The 20,745-nt window shown below is 38.9% G+C and overlaps 1 protein-coding gene across 10 annotated transcripts in view; it reads left to right on the top strand.

The window, feature by feature from the left end:
* Positions 1–18,387, top strand: part of LOC116982780 (FH1/FH2 domain-containing protein 1-like) — a 235,332-nt gene extending 216,945 nt beyond the window's left edge. For all 10 annotated transcript variants that reach the window (XM_033036207.1, XM_033036209.1, XM_033036213.1 and 7 more), the window contains 3 exons: positions 6,537–6,693; positions 7,632–7,814; positions 10,761–18,387. In XM_033036207.1, coding sequence (XP_032892098.1) covers positions 6,537–6,693; positions 7,632–7,814; positions 10,761–10,843 — 423 coding nt within the window. In that variant the 3' untranslated portion in view covers positions 10,844–18,387. The remainder of the gene's footprint in view (positions 1–6,536; positions 6,694–7,631; positions 7,815–10,760) is intronic.
* The last annotated feature ends 2,358 nt before the right edge of the window (positions 18,388–20,745 follow it).

Raw genomic sequence — 20,745 nt, forward strand, 5'->3', positions numbered from 1 at the left:
CCCTGTGAACATATGCGTTTACTCGGTGTGCTCCAGTTTGCTTCATTTTCATTCCTACCAAAGTGTGCAATTTGGGAGGTTAATTGGCCTTTTGTAAGTTGCTCCTATTATGCAGTTGATTAGTCGAATCTCGGCGAGTCAATGGGTAATTTTTAGATTAGATTAGATTCAACTTTATTGTGATTGCACAAATACAAGTACAGGTACAACAAAATGCAGTTTAGCATCTAATCAGAGTGCAAAGTAGTAAAATGCTGATTAAAACAATATATACAAATGAGGATATATTGATCTATGTACATAGGTAAATAAATATATACAGATAAAAGATTAACGTGCTATATTCTGGTGAATAGAGCTTAACAGTAGATTGTGTAAACTATAAATAATACTGATGAGAAGGGGGGGAGGGGGGCTAACGCCGGGCCTGTGAGTTCAGCAGGGTAATGGTGTTTTGGAAGAAGCTGTTCCTTAGCATGCTGGTGCGAGACCTGAGACTCCTGTACCGCCTCCCTGATGGGAGGAGGGCAAACAGTCCATGGTTGGGGTGTGAGGGGTCCTTAATGATTTTGCCAGCCCGTCTCAGACACCGTGTGCGGTGAAGGGCAACCATGGCAGGGAGCGGGGCACCGATGATGTGATGGGCAGTTTACACCACCCGTTGCAGTGCCTTCCTGTCAGCTGTGGTGCAGCTGCTGTACCACACAGTGAAGCAGGTGGTCAGGATGCTTTCTATGGTACAGCGGTAGACGTTGGACAGGATCTGAGGGGAGAGGTGAGCTTTCTTAAGCCTCCTCAGAAAGTAGAGGCGCTGCTGCGCCTTTTTAATCAGTTTGGCGGTGTTGAGGTAATGAGAAGGGAATAAGATGGGAGACACAAAATGCTGGAGTAACTCAGCGGGTGAGGCAGCATCTCAGGAGAGAAGGAATGAATGACGTTTCAGGTCTCGACTCGCTGAGTTACTCCAGCATTTTGTGTTTACCTTTGATTTAAACCAGCATCTGCAGTTCTTTCTTACACAAAATAAAATGGGATATGAGTAAAGAGGGGTTTGATGGTCAGTTAGATTTGTTGTCTGAAGGGACAGTTTCTGTGCTGTGTAGTTTTGAGTTTAGGTCTTAGATTGTAAGGTTGGAGTCATGTTGATAATGGTAGCTACGTGTCTGAAGTCTGATAATATAATGAGATGTGCAGAGAGGAATTTGAGATTATGCATAGATTGCCGCAAGCCCAGGGGGAAGTTTAACAGTCTTTATGCTCACATTTTCCAATCTGCCAACCGTGTATTTCACCCCGCCCAATAAAAAGATGTGTGGTTAGGTTTTTATCTAAAATAGTGCCCTGAGTTAAGTTTGGATTTATAAATACAAATAGGTAGAACTTGGATTTTGAATGTAAAACTGATACAAATCATTTTGTAACAAGGTGTGCAACGTTGAAATACGAGTACCTGTACCATTATTTAGCTTGAATTTGATTAACTTTCGGCCCAGTTAAATTCAGAATAACAATATCCAAGAGTAGATGCCCATTCGATTGTACTTCAAGTTAGAAGGTTTAGCATTGAATGTACAATGTAAGGAGACTTTTATACCTTGCAGAAGCTCATTTAGTTGCCAGTGACTTGAATTATTGTAAAGCACTATTGTAGTGGAAATGCCAGCAAGTTCTATTGATGTTTCATAACCTAATACCAATTGAAAGGAGTGAATGTACAATGTGGGAGGTCGACCTGCACAGATAATAGGCAATAGGTGTTCTGATTCCAAATACTTTGGCCTCCTAGTCTGCTTGAGGTCATCTTTTAACGTCCCCAAGTCCCCATTCTGGACGGGCACTGGGGAGGTCTACATAGTAGTCTGGCATGTAGATCAAAGTGAACTTCTAAATGGTGAATTATGGGCTTGTATTTCCTCTCTAGAGGACTTGGATATATATCTAAGTGGCCAGAGCTACCTTATCAGATGGTGATGCTTTGGTAACCGAAAATTAAGTAAAAGACTCGTTCATGCCATAAGAACTTGCAATGGTTACAAATTATCTGAATAGAGCAGAGCCTGCAATTGTGTTTAGGATTTCAAGCTTTCCTCCTATCCCCCCCCCCCCCCTCCCCGCCCAAGCACGTACTTCCCATTCCCTTGCATAGATACACCATGAACACCGAAACTTGACTTCCAAAAGGGTAGATTTTGCTAAATGATCAGGATCTTTGCTGTGTGGAGTGCTTTGCAAAAGTATTGCGAACAAACAAAGGTCAAAGCAAAAACATCAATAAACCTAAGCAATGTTACCTATTAATCTGTAAAATAAAAAGAAGAGATCAGAGTATATTTATTTCAGATAAGGGTGTATAAGAGTGCCAATTCTTCTGCAGAAATTAAGACTAATTTTGCAATGTAAACTAAGGATAAGGAAGTAATTAAATTACATTGCTATTATTGAATGCATGGAGGGTATCTGTAAGGCCATCTAAATAACATAGAGGGTGTGCAAAATGTTATTTATCATATTTACTTGTAATATCTGCTTCAGTTAACAATTTTTCAATGAAATTTCTCTTTGCTTTCCAAACCACACTGTCACAGCGTCCAATATCAAGGACTGGAAAACAGTTCGTTTATTTTCAGCAGTATTAACAATACTATAGATTATGCTTAATGTACAATATTGCATTGGCTGCAGAATAGTAAGCAGTTGTTATTGTTTGTCCACGTCCCTCCGCATATGTTGCCAGATCTGTTGTTGCTCCAACAGTTTGTGTTTGCATCAGCATTGCCCATTGTTGTAGGCTCCCCTGTATGCTCTGAGTTGGAGTGGAATATAATCTATCTTACTGATTGTAGGAGGGGAGGGGGGCAGGATAAAACATGGTGGGTAATAGGTGAACATAGGCGATGGAGAGTTTTGATTAAGCAGATTAGTTTAGTTTAGAGATTCAGCGCTGAAACAGGCCCTTCAGCCCACTGAGTCCACGCCGACCAGCGATCCCCATACACTAACAGTAGGGACAATTTACGATTTTTACCAAGCCAATTAACCTACAAACCTTTGTGGGAGGATACTGGAGCACCGGGAGAAAACCCACGCAGGACACTCGGAGAATGTACAATCTCCATGCAGGCAAAACCCGTAGTCAGGATTGAACCCACGACTCTGGCGCTGTAAGGCAGCAACTCTACCGCTGCGCCACCATGCCACAAATGGTGGACCAAGGCCAGAGACTACTTCAGAAAATTAGGAAAAATTCTCATTTCATAACATATGAAAAGAAAGGAATCCACACTTAACAGATAGTGGCAAGTTACAACCCTCGGAGGTAACCCTCATAAATATGATGTTCATAAGTCTTAACCATTGTTTGAGGGAACAGTACTGTAAGGAAAAAATGTCATAAACCAAGATTCCCTGGGAGACAAAATGAGGCAAAGGGTTGTTTAATTCTTTGACAGATTTGTCCTCCAAAGGAGCATCCTAGTAGAACCTTTCTTGGAGTTCTGCCTCATGACCAACTTGGCCAACTGAAGCTAAATTTAATCTGTTTAGGAGGTACTTATATTTTCTCACAGTTGTAAAGAGGGGCTCGACATTACCACACAACAGCGCTCAGAGGGAAAATAAAATGATTATGTTTTTCCACCTCGCATGCGGTCTAAAATGAGCTTGCCATTAAAGACTGCAACCTTGTACCAGAATAATTAAATCCGAACTCTTGTGCCTCTGGTGATTATTTAGGTCAAAGTTACAGGAACAAAATCTGAACTTTCCCTACAACACACAAGGGATTTCTGGCTGTCAAAATCAACTGTACAGCCATGTCCGATTTTATTTTAAATTAGACATTCACAAAATATACTTCTCTGTTTTAACATTTAACTGTATGCCAGGTCATTCAAATGATGTCATTATGACCAAAATATAAAGATTATTTTTGTTTTACAAAACCAAAACCAAATGGGCAGCATGGTGGCACAGTTGTTGCCTTACAGCGCTTACCGCGCCAGAAACCCGGGTTCGATCTCAATCCCGACTATGGGTACTGTCTGTATGGAGTTTTACATTCTTCCCCTGACTGCGTGGGTTTTCTCCGAGAACTTCGGTTTCCTCCCACGCTCCAAAGACATACTGGCTTGTAGGTTCTCCTTCTCTCCGGAGATGCTGCCTGTCCCGCTGAGTTACTCCAGCATTTTGTGTTTATCTTCGATTAAAACCAGCATCTGCAGTTCTTTCCTACACAGGTTTGTTGGTTAATTAGCTTGGTATAAATGTAAATTGTCCCTAGTCTGTGTAATTTAATGTAAATGTGATGGTCGGCATGGACTCGGTGGGCCAAAGGGCCTGTTTCTCTAAATTAAAACTACACAAATGGGTGAGTATATTTCACTGCCAATTTAGTTTTGTAAAACTCCAGCCTCTTGATTTGCTTCAGTTATTTAAATGCATTTCACTATAGCATGCTTAGAGTTTAACCATATCATATGCCCCACTCTTCGTGACTGATGCATTACATGGAGTCCTGCCCTTCTAGTGCAAGTTGGCTCCACAGAAAGTGCAGTCAGAAACAGGCCAACTCACTTATTCAAATATTGGTCCCTGATTCTGCAATGGTCACAATTTACCACCAAAGTTAATGTATTATTTCAGTCTTATTTCATCCACACAGTTAGTGAAATTGCAAGCCTTGAAATTAAAGAAGCATTGTCATCCAATTTAAACCCTATTGATGTAATTTTACTGTAAAAAAAGTTAATGTTATGTGAAGAGAGTGCCAGAGTCTTATTACTTATTGATTTGTTTAAAGCATTTTAAACACAACATTAATTAAGCACTGATGTATGAATGTTGGCAGGTAATGAGAAAAAAGACCAGGAAAAGTTACATTTCTATTTTTAGTGCTCAGAGAGCATGCAAGGATGAAGGAGGTGATGTAGTCCATTTTAACTATTCTACCCAGAAAGTCCCTGTGTATAAAATCTGAAGGGGCAGAAAAAGGGTGAACACGCAGTCTTTTACCCAGGATTGGGGAATCATGAACAAGGGAGCATACACTTAAGGAGAGAGGGGGAATATTTAATATACGCCAAAGGGCAGCTTTTTCACAGAGATAGTGTACACATGGAATATGTACGTACATGGAATGCGCTGCCAGAGGAAGTGGTTGAGGCAGCTACTGAAACAATGTTTAAAATATATTCGGACAGGTATATGAAGAGGAGAGGTTTAAAGGAATATTGGTCAAGTGTGAGCAAATGGGATTAGCAAATATGAGCATCTTGGTCAGTATTATTGTGCTGTTTCTGTGCTGCATGATTCTATGACTTTATTGGAACAAAGGGAGGAGTCCTCAGGTTTTAGAGCATCCCCTGTTTGTTTTTGTTTTTTTAACCCTCTGCATTTTTAAACTGGTTTCTGTGTGTCAGTGTGTGTTTACATTGTAAAATATTAATCTTCTATTTTTCCTTTGAACATTTGAACAGGTGCTTCCTTGTCTAGTTTCCATTGTTCAATTGAAACTTACAAAATTCTTAAGGGGTTGGACAGGCTAGATGCAGGAAGATTGTTCCCGATGTTGGGGAAGTCCAGGACAAGGGGTCACAGTTTAAGGATAGAGGGGAAATCCTTTAGGACCGAGATGAGAAAAACATTTTTCACACAGAGAGTGGTGAATCTCTGGAAATCAGACTGATCAGCCTTGATCATATTGAATGGCGGTGCAGGCTCGAAGGGCCGAATGGCCTACTCCTGCACCTATTTTCTATGTATCTATGAAAGCAATGGTCCAACTTATTTTTTCCAAACCATTAAATATCTTAACAAATATCTCTGCCGTTTTTTAAGATTGAAAAGTACAAGCGCCTTTTTTTTAGAAATATCATCATCCTTTGAAGGATCCATGTCAAGCTTTCTTTGCATCTCGGCATCCAGAACAGGACAAAAGAATTGTGACCAGAGCACGGAGATCTACTCGCCATCTCCTCTGATCTGCTCTCTGATACTTAGGTGTATTGTTGGCTTTGTCAACTATTGTGTTTGCAATGGTTGAACATGCTGAGTCCCAAAAGTTTTCCTCAAAAATCTAGTTGAAAGCTTATTAAGGAAGACACGGAGATGCGAGTTTGAATGGTGGTATATTTTCGTCCTCTGTATGAAATCAAAGTAAACCTTTACATAGGTTACCTGTTTAAAAAGTGGGGGGAAATGGATATTAAATCCACTTGAAGTCAGATGTTTCCAGACTTCAAATGTTTAAAAAATACTTATACCATGTTTAACAAATGGTATTAACAAATGAGGTATTAAGGCATTAACAAATACGTGTACCTTAGCTTTATGTTTGGCACAGACATTGTGAGCCAAAGGGACTGTTCCTTTACATACTTTTCCATGTCCTATGTTATTAATGCATTTTTATTTGCCATTTATTTGTTATATATCTATTTGCGCCATGAAGAGATTGAATGATTTGGGTTTTAGTGAGTATGACAAAACTCACATTTACAGTCTGGGTGAGACATGCTTTTCTTTGTAAATTGTCGCAGACAGCAAAGTTTTCCACAGCGGCGGGTGGCACTGAGATCTTCCACACCCCTGACCCGCTTGACCAGCAGCTGCAGGCAGATGAACAGCACGAGAACATGAAAAACATTTTGACGACACCAGAGCCACAGACTCGAAGGAGCAGAGGAGGCAATAGATGTGAGCTATTCTTCCTGCTATTCATTAGGCAGAGGCCACTCCTTTTGTAGTGTAATGTATGTGTTTAGCGACAGCATTTTAACATCCTGTAATGTATAAATCCAATAAAACTAGGCATAGGCGAAATCTCTCGTGGGGCTGCCCACAGAGTATTGTGTTCAATTTTAGTCACCCAGCTATAGGAAAAATCCCATTAAGCTGGAAGAAGTGCAGAGGATGTTGCCAGAACTTGAAGCCCTGAGCTATTAAGATTGGACTTGCTAGGATTTTATTCCTTGGAGTGCATGAGGCTGAGGGGTAATCTTATTGAGAGCATATAAAATGATGAAGGGAATAGATTGGGTGAATGCACAGTGTCTGTTACCCAGAGTAGGGGAATCAAGAACCCAACGGGAATTAAGGGAAGGAGAAAGATTTAATAGGAACATGAGGGGCAACTTTTTCCACACAGAGGGTGGTGGGTATCTGGACCTTTACCCCCACACAGGGCTCTGTGGTCAGTGGGAGCTTCTTGTAAACCCTGAGCAGACAGCCTATGAAAGACTAAAACAACTATTTAGAGTCAGTTCAATACCAGATGGAGCACTCTTCTAATGAGACCACTACAGTGTGGTTTTGGGAAATAGCCAATTATCCCATGCATCACGATCCTTTGGCTGTACATTGTAAAAGAAAATGTGTTTATTGAATTAATAGTATCACTTTAAAACAAAATCACAGATATAATTCAAGCTACCTTTATCACTGATTGTGATTGCATTGGGCTGAGAATTTAGCTCAAATGTTTCTGACTACATCATATGAAATAGACTTCAAATATATCCCAGTTCAGTAGATGTGCGTTTGCCATCTTTCACTACTGCAAAGGAATGCATTTCCAGCTTGGAAGCTGTTTTTGAATATCAGTTATGTTTTCTTGGCCCTCTTGACTCCTATAGCTGTTGGAAGAATCAGTCCACCAAATCTCTCCACCTCTAAAGATGGAGCCGATGGAGCAAGTCCAGCCGATGATGCTACGGATGAAATCATGGACCGCCTGGTGAAATCTGTCACACAGAATCCCAATCAGAGGCCATCTACTCCCAAAGAACGCAAAAGGTCAAGAGCAAACAGGAAATCCAGTAAGTATATTTGGCTGTGTTGGTTTCTTGTGAAAGGTATGGTGTAGAGGGGAAGAGATATTGTGTTTCCCAGGATTTATAAACCAGGGAAAAGAAACAAACCTATTTTTTGTGTGACTGGTTCCTAGCACTATGAGATGATTTCTGAATCCTTGCATTCTTATAACAATTAAACAACAACCTCTTGTAATGATGATATATCCTTTGTGGTCATTCTTGTCCACAAATTATGAACTGCTTTTGAAATATCTCAGAACAACTCATCTAATTCTCCCTTCCACCTCTTCCATTATTAGCCATCTTTCGATTATTTATATTATCATATCATTTCTTGTTGCTTTATAGAGAGGCATCTATAATAGAGAGGCATCTATTATAGAGAGGCATCTTTGACCTTTCAGGTTCTTACAACAATCAAGCACCCATTTTTACATCAATCCTACCTTGACCCCTTTTATTCTCCTTGCATACCCAAGAACACTCCCTCCTCTCCGGATTCTACCACTCACCTCCCACCAGGATCCGTTTACCAACCCCCATGTTTATATATCGTGGGAAGAAACCAGAACACTGAGGAAATTCTCGTGTTTGTAGGAAGAGCGTGTAAACTCCATCCAGCTGTAGTGGAAGACATTTAAACCTGGGTCATTGGAACTGTGATGAAGCAGCTCCACTGGCATCTTTGAGCCATCCTTAAAATGTCTCAATGGTAACTTCTCCCACTCTTCTATACTCCAGCAGATACAAGCCTAGTCTGTATAATCTTTCCTCTTAAGATTTATGGAAGTGGAATGCCTCTCTTCATTGATGTAATAATAAGGAACTGTCGATGCTGGGGGGTTTATATCAAAGAAAGACACAAAATGCAGGAGTAATTGAGCGGTCAGGCAGCATCCCTCAGAGAACAGGGATAAGCAATGTGTCGGGTCTGAAGAATGGTCCTGAACCTATCCATGTTCTCGAGAGATGCTTCTTTTTCTTGCGTATGGCTTGCACAGCCTAAAGTTGTCAGACAACTTGCTCTATTTGATCTTATTTGATTGTGCACGCCGGGTTGATTGCATTAGTCGAAACAGGGCGGACCACGTGAAGGTTGCAATCACCCACCCCGAGAAATGCTTCCTGACCCACTGACTTACTTTATGCCTCACTTGATTTTCAGTGCTCAGTTTAGGTAAGGGTATAATTTATAATCAATTTTAATCATGTGAGTTGGTATCTGCAGCTCCAGGACTCAACTGCAGATTTATTGTTGAGATATTACAGTATCCAAGTGTCTAATTCATTGGGCTATTTCATGTATATTGATTTTATATCATTATTCTTCAGGACACACAAAGCAGTCACAAGGTATTATGGAAAGTCCTGCAGCATACAATAACTAGTTACCACTTTGTCCAGCTTTTGTGATAAAAAAATGATTTATATATTAAAATGAATGACTCTTTGCCAGTCATCTCAGTTTTATGGGTACAATATGCTGGCTTTTATCGTGCAAAAAATCAATTGCATTGTAATCATAAAATAATTTTCTTTCAAAGACCATGTCATATTATGAAATGTTGGAGCAAGCCAATTAATTATCAATTTGAAACTGTCAACTGATATTAAAATATTTAATGCAGTCACACAGTTACTGGCAATTGTAAAGTATTTACTAGTTCCAAAAAGAACTAGGCATTCTTGCCAAAGTGAATAAACAAATTAAGCTATGCTTATGTGGGGCCTTTAACATGGTAAACCATCCCAAGATGCTTCTCTGGCACTTTATCCATCAGAATTTCATACCCAGCCATATACGAAGATGTTAAGACAGTTAGCTGATCAAATTTGTAGACACGTGGAACTTCAGATACTGAAATCTTGTCGAAAACACTATGTGCTGCAGTAACCTCCGCAGACGCTGCCTGACCTGATGAGTTACTGCAGTACTCGGTGTTTTGATCAAATTGGTATGCTTGGTGGAGCACCTTATTGAGGGAGAGACCAGAGGTACATTGGGTTGGGAATTCCAGAACTGGTACAATGAACAATGAAGTTCAGGGATACAGAAATATAATTCAGAATTATAGGAGAGGCAAACTTTTGAGGTTCAGATGACTGGGGGAGCTTAGAAAGTTGGGGACAGGTGGATTTTAAAACAAAGGATAAAAAAAGTTAAAATTAAGATGTTGCAAGACTAGGAGTCGACCTAAAATGGCAACAATTGATGTGAATAGGGCCCTTTGCAATTAACTGTAAGGGCAACTTTTTTGGATGAATTTACAGTGGATGTAAGAAGGAAGTCAGCTAGGAGTACCTGTTTTTTTTTAGTCTAGTGGTTACAAAGCAAATGGAGGCAGTGATCTTCTCAACAGGTGAGAGGTGCATGAAGGGGCAATAGAATTGAGAGTAGACACAACATGCTGGAGTAACTCAGCGGAACAGGCAGCATCTGTGGAGAGAAGTAATGGGTGACGTTTCGGATCAAGACCCTTCTTCAGACTTGAATTGAAAGTTCAGTTCAGGTTGCAAATGGCAACTAAAGTTATTAACGGGTCAGCTTCAGGTAGTAATTAGAAAGCAAGATGGAGTCAATAACTAGAATCAAAATTTCTTCTCTACATGCATGAGGTTGTATCCAGTTCTCAGCCGAAGATCTATTACACATATAAAACATACCTGTTTTTTCCCCCAAAATTCTTAAATAGCTCTTGAGTGACGGAAGATAAATGTTTTCTTCCACTGTTGAAGGTCAGCTCTGAGGATGAAACATTTTTTTCTAGTTTTCCCGAGACAGTATGAATGATAATATCTCCAACCAAAGTCAGAGTTGTCATTTCTATATGTGCCCCATTTGGAACTGGACAGAGTTTCAAACCAGTTGCACCTGAGCTCAGGTAATGTATAAAATAGGCAGAAGCGTTTGGCTTACCTATACTAATATTGATTTCTCTTTAATTGCAGTACGAAGAACTCTGAAAAGTGGTTTGACCCCTGACATGGTCCAAGCATTGGGTTTGTCTAAAACATCAGAAGTAGAAGTATAAAACAATTGGTCTGAAGAATGGGTCCCGACCTGAGACATCGCCTGTTCATGTCCTCCAGAGATGCTGCTTGACTTGCTGAGTTACTCCAGCATTTTGTGCTCTATGCCAGATTCTAGCATCAACAGTTCCTTGTGACTACTCTGAAGTATAAAACAACTTAAATACAGAGGAAACACAATTTGGTGCCTAAACATTCAGACACTTCAGTAACGGAATAAATAAAAAAATACAGAAAATATTTTTGTATTCCTCAATTTGTGGCAAGCTCCAAAATGTTACAAATACTTTTAATTATTATGATAAGCCTGAGTCTTGTCTTTGCATATTGTTGGATGGAATCATGTATGGAACATAAATCATTTGGATTGGGTCCACTAAAGTTGATAGTCAAACTCATTCCGGATAATGGATTTAGAGGGGAAATTGAGGTTCAGCCTAAGTGCTCAAAATGTCCCTTTGAAACTTGGGCTCCAGCAGGTATTTTCTGCCTAAGTTACCAGCATTCAATTGAAAACCTGCATAAATATTTCACCCCAAAAAGCATTCTCCAATATTTCTTGAAGACAGTGATTTTGCTAGGGTACAATCCTCTGGGTATTGTTTACCTGCTAGCGACTTACCCAGGAACAAAACTGGATAGCGAGTGGCATCAAATAATTAGAAGATAAGAGCTTCCCAACTCAATTTGATCCTGTCCTCATTCAAGGTTCACATTTGCACTTCTAGATGGGCGCAAAATTCTGGAGTAACTCAGTGGGACAGGCATTATCTCTGGAGTCTCAGTCTGAAGAAGGGTCTCAGCCTGAAACATCACCCATTCCTTCTATCCAAAGATGCCGCCTGTCCCACTGAGTTACTCCAGCATTTTGTGTCTATCTTCAGTGTAAACCAGCATTTGCAGTTCCTTCCTACAAACTTCTAGATGGAACTCAGTGGAAGGGAATCATCCGTGCAAGCACTGGCCAGAGTATTCTTCTAACTACACAGACATGAAGGACCCTTCTTTCTTCTATTGGCAATAATTAACAGACTGACTGTGCACCAAGGATTGAACTTGAGGCCTCCTTGGTATATGTGGCATATGATGCTTTTACCCTTTGAGCCAACAGGGTTTTCCACTAAACTTTAAATACTAAGGAGATTTAATTGACTTTGGGTTGATTAGAACAGCTATGTCTTTAACCATGTTTATAACTTTGTAAAATTTAAAATGTGTTGTACAAATATTTTGAACTGACAGGGTGGAGAATTGAAATGAATAATAATGAATTACTACCTTGTAGTTAAAAAAAAGGATAAAGTATATTCATTTGTTAAGATAACAAATCAAGTGCATTTGGAATTGTCTTCATGCAGCATGATAGAAATCTGTTAGCAGATATGCATGGAAAAGCATACTCTGCATAATCCATATTTTGGATATAAATTTGCACTTGGATGTCACCTTTATTTTTTGGCAGTATTATGATCACATTTTAAAAAACCACTAATTGACAAATCAATTATTATATTAGTTGCAGGGTAATCCTGAATGCAATATATAATACTCCAAAGGCATCTTCCTTTGAGTGTTTCGCAAGCTGACTCAAAACAAATATGCAGATTTAAGCAATATATTCACTGTTACAAATGCACACAATTCTACTTTTTATATAGAAAAGGTCATAGGTCCTTTAGGACTGTGCGATGTGTTTTGATAAACTTTTTATTTTTAATCTATGAAATATTGTTTGTGAATGTTTGTATGAGTATTATTGCAACGATTAAATCTTTCATGTTTTTCTTGCGATGCTTTGTTCTCTACTTTAGAGGTTTAGAAAATCAAGCTTCTTTCAGTTTATCTTTGCCTACTGCTATGACATTGTGTACACATCTTTGAAGTCTAGGTCCTTGATTGATTTGGAGAATTAGAGTACCTTTTGAGCTCATTACAAAAACATTTCAAGTGTTTGCAGGAGCATGCACGGGACTTCATATTTGTTAGCATTGAGGGGATTGTGGTGGTAGCACCCGTCAATAATGTTATGTAATCAATACATGTGCGTATTTTAATTTGAGGGAGAGGGCTGAGGCCCACCTATCGCACACACCTATGTCTTGGTCACTTTCTTTCCTCCACACACTGTCTGAGAAACTGATGATCAGGTGCCCTCTAATAATTCAGCAGACACTTTTGTTAACGCTCCATCTTTTCAAGTAGGGGAGTACCACATGTTAGATCCAAGTTGATTTTTCCACTGTTGCTATAAGCCTCCACTTTAACTGTACAATCTCTTCAGTGCAACTGATTAAATGCAAGGCAATAATTCTGCAAAAGGAACTCTTATACCGCCAGGCATTCTGTACCTCTAAAATTATTTCACAAGATAAATACAGATATAGAAGCCAGCCAGGCCAAGTTAACGCGTGTAGCTAAAACAAACAAGTAAAATCTCTTCCTCGACATCCAAAATGGGAATATGGGATTGTCAGAATGGATCAGGCTTGATAGAGCAGGCACTCCCTTCCTGTAGAACATTATTGTGAAATTGAATGAACTGAAGATTCATCTCATTAGTCATTGCAGTAATTGGATGGTGTGTATATAGGCCGTGCAGTTGTCTATAATGTAACACCACTTACATTTCAAAAGTAATCGAAGGTATGTCAAAAGCTTTACAGCATCCTGAAGATGTAAAAGGCACCGTAATAATATTCATTCATTTCGTTAATTTTCTCTGAAGTGCAGTAAACCCGGCCTCTCTCACCCTATTGCCATGAGTAGTGGGACAGGGGCATAACCGTGAAACACTGTTTCATTTCATATTTAAGGATCAGTAGTTGCACTTTTTCGAAGGTCTCCATTCTGGCTGTTTTTCAAGCTAAGTTCCCTCTTGTATCAGTCCCCCCCCTCCCGAGTGCCTGGTCCCCACTCACTTAGGGCCAAACTTTCAGCTCTGCTCCACAGTGCCTCTGGGACTGGAATGCTTCCATTGTGTCCAGGTGGTCATAACCGAAACAATACTCAAGGTGCACTATGACCAGAACATTACATTTTCTGACTCAATTCTTCAATTATTTGGCAGTATAATTCAGCATTTTAATACATTGTTGTTTGCTACTGTAGAGTGAATTGCCATGTTAAGTGCCAAGTATATTAATATCCCCAAGTCTCTCTCAGCCTTATTCAACTATTTCATTCATTTATTATATACATTGTCTGTTTTTTCTATCAAGAATAGTACATCTCATTTATGGATTTTACTTGACTCTTGACTCTCATCACAGCTTGGTGAGTGTGAATTTAACTGCAACCTCTGATTCGTGATGAGTCTGAGAATTTGACTGCATCTTCTGACTTGTGACTCTTATTACAGCTTGGTGAATCTGTGAAGTCATTGATATAAATTGGAAACTTTTGTTGTATCACCAATCCATTCAGAGTAACTCACAACCACTCGCGATCCCACTTTCTCCTCATCCTCTCCCATTTAAAAAAAAAAACCCTATTTCCTTTTCTTCACTAAAGTTCTTCATTTATTTCATTTTTTTACAATGGTTCAAAGCAGGAACAGTACAATGAGATGGCTCTTTCAGGGGATCTGTATCAAGATTTTCTACAAACCCAGTTGAGATCTTTAATTATTTATTATATCAAAAAATAATTGCTTAAGTGTGAGAAGTTTTAGTTATTATTTAGATATGTGGCTTGGTTTATCCTGGACCCAGCCCATTGCCCAGATCCCACCTGCCTGCACCTTCTCCAGAAGTGGTGACGCACTACAGGATGAGGTGACCTTCAGGCCCCAATAGATGGCCATCAGGAGAGGCGGAGTGAGCTTTGAATGACATGTTAGTATGAAATGTTGGAAGGGAAGGGGGTGGGAGGAACGGTTGTGCAGCTAGTAGAGCTGCTACCTCAGCTTCAGCGATCCAGCTTCAATCCTGACCCTGGGCGCTAACTGTGTGGAATTTGCACGTTCTCTCTGTGACCTCTGGTTTCTTACTATGTCCCAAAGATGTGCACGTTGGTAGACTAATTGGTCAATGAAAATTGCTCGCATTATGTAGATAATTGGTTCAAAAAACTGGTTGGGAATTGATGAAAAAGTGGGCAGTATAAAAAGTGGGATTAATGTAATAGTGTTAGTGTAAATGAGTGGTAGATCATCGCATGGACTCGATGGGCCAAGGTGCTGTTTCCTTGCGTATTTCTCTTTTTAAATGGATTTGCATAATCAAAAATAACCCGTTTTAAAAAATATTTAAAAACACATTAAAATTCCAAGAAATAATTAAAACCATTAAATAAAATATAAAACCAAGCAATCACCTTTTTTCTATGAGGTCTGCAAACCCATTCAAATGAATGTTGTAACTATTTGTGTCCTGATTCTTACTGGAGTAAGGATGATTGTAAAATGCATCCAACCCCCCATTAGCATGTTAGTCTTCTGTTGCTTTCCCAATAGCAAGTCCATTGTCAGAGAAGAAAAATCAGATGGACCAACATCTGACCTGGTCATCTCGATATCGGCCATTGATTGCTTGTGTGGATATGAGATGTAGCACAGTGCAGAAAACCATTTACACTCCAAATATTTGATTCCATTTGTCATTTTTTATGGAATACTAACTTACAAAATGCACCTATGGCCCAATTGCTTCTTTGGAATACGGGTAATCATAGTTATAGAGTCATAGGTTGTGGAAACAGGCCCTTTGGCCCAACTTGCCTACACCAACCAACATGTCTCATTAGTCCCACTTGCTTGCGATTGGCCCAAATCACTCTAAACCTATGCTATCCATGTACCTGTCCAATTGTTTCTTAAGCTTCGCGATAGTCCCTGCCTCAACTACCTCCTCTGACAGTTTAGCTTAGTTAATCGTTTAGCTTAACTTATTTACAGTCCAATGTAGCATCTTCAAATTCTGACGACTTACTGCACAGGATAAAACACAAAGAGATCCTACAGTTTGCAGTACATGGAGAGCAATTATTTGAACCGCCGATATACTGCTGAAGCTATTCCAAGAAACTGGAACACCAGTATGTTTGTAGGTAGTCTTTTTGATTGGGAAAATATGGGTTTAAGAAATTTGGCTCTTTTTTATGGTGCTGAAGGTTTAAACTGTTTGTACCTAAACAGGATGGTAGGGGGGAAGAATGTAGTCGCAACATGATGAAGTCTGAGGTGGATGGCAAACCATTCCCACTGTTTAACGAGAGGAATCTGCACTCTAACTGTATGGTGGACAGGTCATTTGAGACCAGAAATAGTAGGGTACTCAAGCAAGACAATAAAAGCATGGTTGTGGATATCATCCATGTGCTCATCTTCATATAATGTCTACAAGGGATGTTGTATAAAATGAGGAGGAAGAGTGGTTGGGTGGGCCTGGGCTAATGGTTTAGGATCAGGAGGATATGCTGTCTTGAAGATGACCGGATTATGGTTGGATCTATATGAATGGAACCAAGTGAGGGAAAGTTTCACTGAACAACAGAAGAGAGACAGACCAGTACGAGTTAATGTCAAAAAGATTCAAAGGAGACAATGGTACAGAGAAATAAAGAGGGATTGATGGGATTGGTTGATTAGGAGCCAGCATTGACTCAGTGGGTCAATAGCCCCTTCCTCTATCATTATAATGAGAATGGGGTCCAAGAACATGAGTGTTTCCAATGGGCAAAATGAGTTTAAAAAACATATATTGGAGGCAACATGCAGTTTTAACTAATGGGTTTGTATGGAGGGCTGAATGGACGTAAAACATTTTTTATTCTGTGTTATTTTTGAGGAGAGTTGGATAAAAAGGAAATGAAAGATGAAATATTAAGGTTAGCATAAGGGAGAGCCTGTGAGGAGGTTTGGCTTCGTGGGCAAGACCATTGGGCATGTGGTGGGCAGTAACCAATCTTCAGACAAAGTCTCCTTTAAAATTCTCATTGTGGGAGGTGATGGAGAGACAACAAAAGAAAGCTAGTAGACCTCCTGCCTCACAGCAACAGTGACCCGAGCTCACTCCTGACCTCCAATGCTGTTTGCATGGAATTTAAACTCCAGAATCTCTTACACGCAGGAGTCAGTAAAACCTGTACCATAAAAAAGCTTCAAGTAAATGTAAATGGTATATGTTATACACAGTGTTCTTAAGAGAAATAATGAGGATCATGGGAAAACTGTATAAGTAACAGGACTCTGGCTGGAACCCAGAACTCTGAATTATTCTTATTATAAAAATAAGTAAGACATGAATCATGGAATTATTTCAATCAGCATCAATCATGGTGCAGTCATTTGTACCATTTCATAAATCAGTAAATTAAAGTAATATGTTTGGAAAATGTGGCTTAAATCTGATTATCAATTAAAGTATACAATCTAAATGAAATTGCTCATATTGTAGATGACTAACTTTGGTAAAAAAAAAGAGATTTAACAATGGAAAGGGATCTCTAAACCAACAAGATGGAATAACAAGAAGATGCCGTGATTATCGACCATTAAAATGACAACATATCTCAAAAGCCAAGGATGAGAATGTCCAATTTTGGCCATAAAAGTATACTTCATTAGCTCTTCCAAAAAAATGTTCAGGTGTATTTTCGACATGATGATTACCCTTTTTCTCTAATTGTTGGAAACATTTCTTGCTTGGAATTAATGTGTTTTTAATTGTTTCACTTACACCATCCGATCATCAACTCGAGAGCGGTCCTGAGCTACAATCTACTTAATTGGAAACCCTCGGTTTATCTTTAATCTGACTTTTCTGGACTTTATCTTGCACTAGATGTCATTCCTTTTATCCTGTATCTGTACACTGTGGGTGGCTTGATTGTAATCTTCCTGAATCTTTCCACTGACAGGATAGCATGAAATTAAAAGGCTTTCAACTGTACCCCCGGTGGTACATGTGACAATAAACTAAAAATGAAACTAAATCGGCATCGCAGTAATTTACACCTTATATCAGGTATTTTTACCATACTTTAAAGCAATAATCCAAATAAAGCCATTATAGTAATATCTTAATTTTTTAACAATTGAACATGCGAACTCGGCCTTTCTGTATTAGTTAATAATATACATGATTTAGGATACAGACTAACTTTTCAACTTGGTTTGGCACTTTGGTTCTGAAGTAAGGTATCCATTATGCTTTTCTCCTTTTAAAATAACCCTTTGTTCATCCAATATATCATATATAATTAGTCACCTTACTTCAACCTCAATGTAGTACTTTTCATTTATTCGTTTTTTTAAAACAATTAAACCTCCTTTGCATATCCTCTTGGTATTTCCAATAAAAAATAAGTACTGAATCCCAACAATGGCTCTGTAATCGGAAATGTTTACATCTTCCCACTAATGTCTTGTTTTTTTGCATATTCTTTTTGTTTTCTTTTATCATTTGCAGAATTTATGTGTTGCTTATGTTTAATGTAAGTTTTTGTCTGAGTCTGTATCTGTGATGCTGTTGCATGCAGAATTGTCATTGTACCTGTACCTCAACACACTTTGACAACATGTGGAAATAAACTCAACTTGACTGGAGTGTTTTCAATATTTTCTGGCTTTATTTCAGAATTCCAGTATCTGCACTCAACACAAATGTTATTCCAATGCCCATTTTAAATGTATAAACTTTCATGTAGTTTATAACTTAGTGTGAATCTTAAATAGGAAGATGCTCACAACTTCTACGTCTTTCTCTCCACAATTAATCCCCACCTTGCCACTCAGTGCCAGAAAGCACTATATGGTCTTATTCAGGGTACCTGAATGAATTGATTTTGGGTTGATGGTAATGTTGCGGAGAGGGGTGAGGTGATATTGGGCAGTCAGGAACATTGAGAAAGCTGAGACTTGAGTCCTGGATTTTTTCCCTTTCTTAATGAATGGCTGGGTTGAGTTTCAGAATTCCAGAGGCGGCAATAACTACTGGCAATCCTTTCAAGAAGATGTTTGAAATACAATGGTAAAAAAAGTGAATAGATTGTAGCAAAACAAGACAAATTATTTATGGAAGTCAGGTCACACTTCACGCTTCAAGTTTGTTCACACTTCAGTTGTGCCGTTACATAGAGTAAATTTGATAAGGTGACTTTCGAACTTTCAGTCTCTATTTTTGCCTTATATTTTCTATGAAGATAAGTTCAGTGGAAAGATGTGGGTAAAACATTTATGGGCTTGATGCGTATTCACTTATTCGGTAGATATTAATAGATGGAGCTAAATAAAATTGCTAAAATTGTGGAAGCGCAAGAAAAAGATGTATGAGATTTCAAATGTTTATTTTCAGTTTGTGTGGTTTCCAATGACTGACAGGACTGATCCACAGGAGGGCAGTGGTGATTTCAAAATCTTTATCCCAAAGAATTTCTTGAACAGAACACAGCAGATGGTTAGGAATTACTCAGTCAGTAATTATTCCTTAATTATTCTCAGTCAACTTAGATTTATAAATCATTTCATTTTTGGACACTCCAATAAGAATATCCCGTCAAAATGTAAAAACACAGTATATATTTAAACAGAACATCTGCCCAGCTTAGTCATCAAGGGATATGAGGGGAAAGCAGGAACGGGGTACTGATTTTAGGTGATTAGCCACGATCATTTTGAAAGGCAGTGCTGGCTCAAAGGGCCGAATGGCCTACTCCTGCACCTATTTTTCTATGTTTCTATGTCATTTGGATCCAATGTGACAACATCACAACATTGACACTGTATCTGCTCTAGTTTTAATTTATTGATTTCTTTACTGGCCTGATATTAATCCAAGTTGAATACATTCTTCAATTGGCCCTCTGCAACTCTCTGTTGAAAGGAATTCTGAATGTTCACTTGTCCTTTCAGTGAAGACATTTCTTGCCTTGTCCATGTATTGCTGTCTACATTCAGAGATTCCAAGGAGAGGAGAGTGTGTGTTTGAGATTAACTGTCCTCTTTACAATGTTATCCATTTCACTGAGATCTTGTGTCATTCTTAACTGCAGAAGGCTCGTATTGTTTAGTCTCTATTCATAAGAACCACATTCATATCACAGGTCAGTTCAGTAGACATTTGCTGCACTTCATCCAATAAAGAACCTTTCGTGAGGAAATCTGGACTACATATTACTGTAAATGTGGTGACACCAAGATCTTTTATCTTTGTAGCTAATCACCTTGCATTAAATGTAGGATAATACTTGCTGCTAAATATTTGCTGTATATTTACTACTTGTAAATTATACAACCTTTATCAATGCATTGAGTCTGAAGAAGGGTTTCGGCCCGAAACGTCGCCTATTTCCTTCGCTCCATAGATGCTGCTGCACCCGCTGAGTTTCCCCAGCAATTTTGTGTACCTTTATCAATGCATGTTTGGAACCAATGGAATGGTTCTTTTCTGTCTCACCCTTTTTTTACTCATTTTTGATTCTCCAATTATAGTTTTATTGCAATGTTTCCAGCATTTTAGGGTGCTCGTGATATTTGTTTATTTTCTTAGGCCCAACCACAAATAAGGTTCTTTGAAAATCTAGCTCAGGAAATTAATTTTGATGACTATTAGTTATGGTGGCTATGCCACCATATATTGGATGTGCCTTTATCAAATCAAAGGCTGTCTAATCCTCTGAAGTAGACAACTACTATGTTTTCAGATTTTTCCCTTGACTTTGAATGCATTTAGTGTGCAGGACTCTAGCTTGATCTAGCTGAGAAAATTAACTATGGTGGATTTCACAGAGAGATTATTTCATTAAGTCTAGTTTTTAGGTGGGGTTGAAATTGTCTTAAAGGAACAATAATCCGAAAATATAATACTGCAGACATTAGAAATTTGAAATAAGAAAATGCTGGAAATAGTGGCATCTGTGTGTGTAGGGACGATAGGATTAATGTTTTAGCTCAGTGTTACTAAAC

This window comes from Amblyraja radiata, chromosome 17 (genome assembly GCF_010909765.2).
Source record: "Amblyraja radiata isolate CabotCenter1 chromosome 17, sAmbRad1.1.pri, whole genome shotgun sequence".
Taxonomy (NCBI): Eukaryota; Metazoa; Chordata; class Chondrichthyes; order Rajiformes; family Rajidae; genus Amblyraja; species Amblyraja radiata.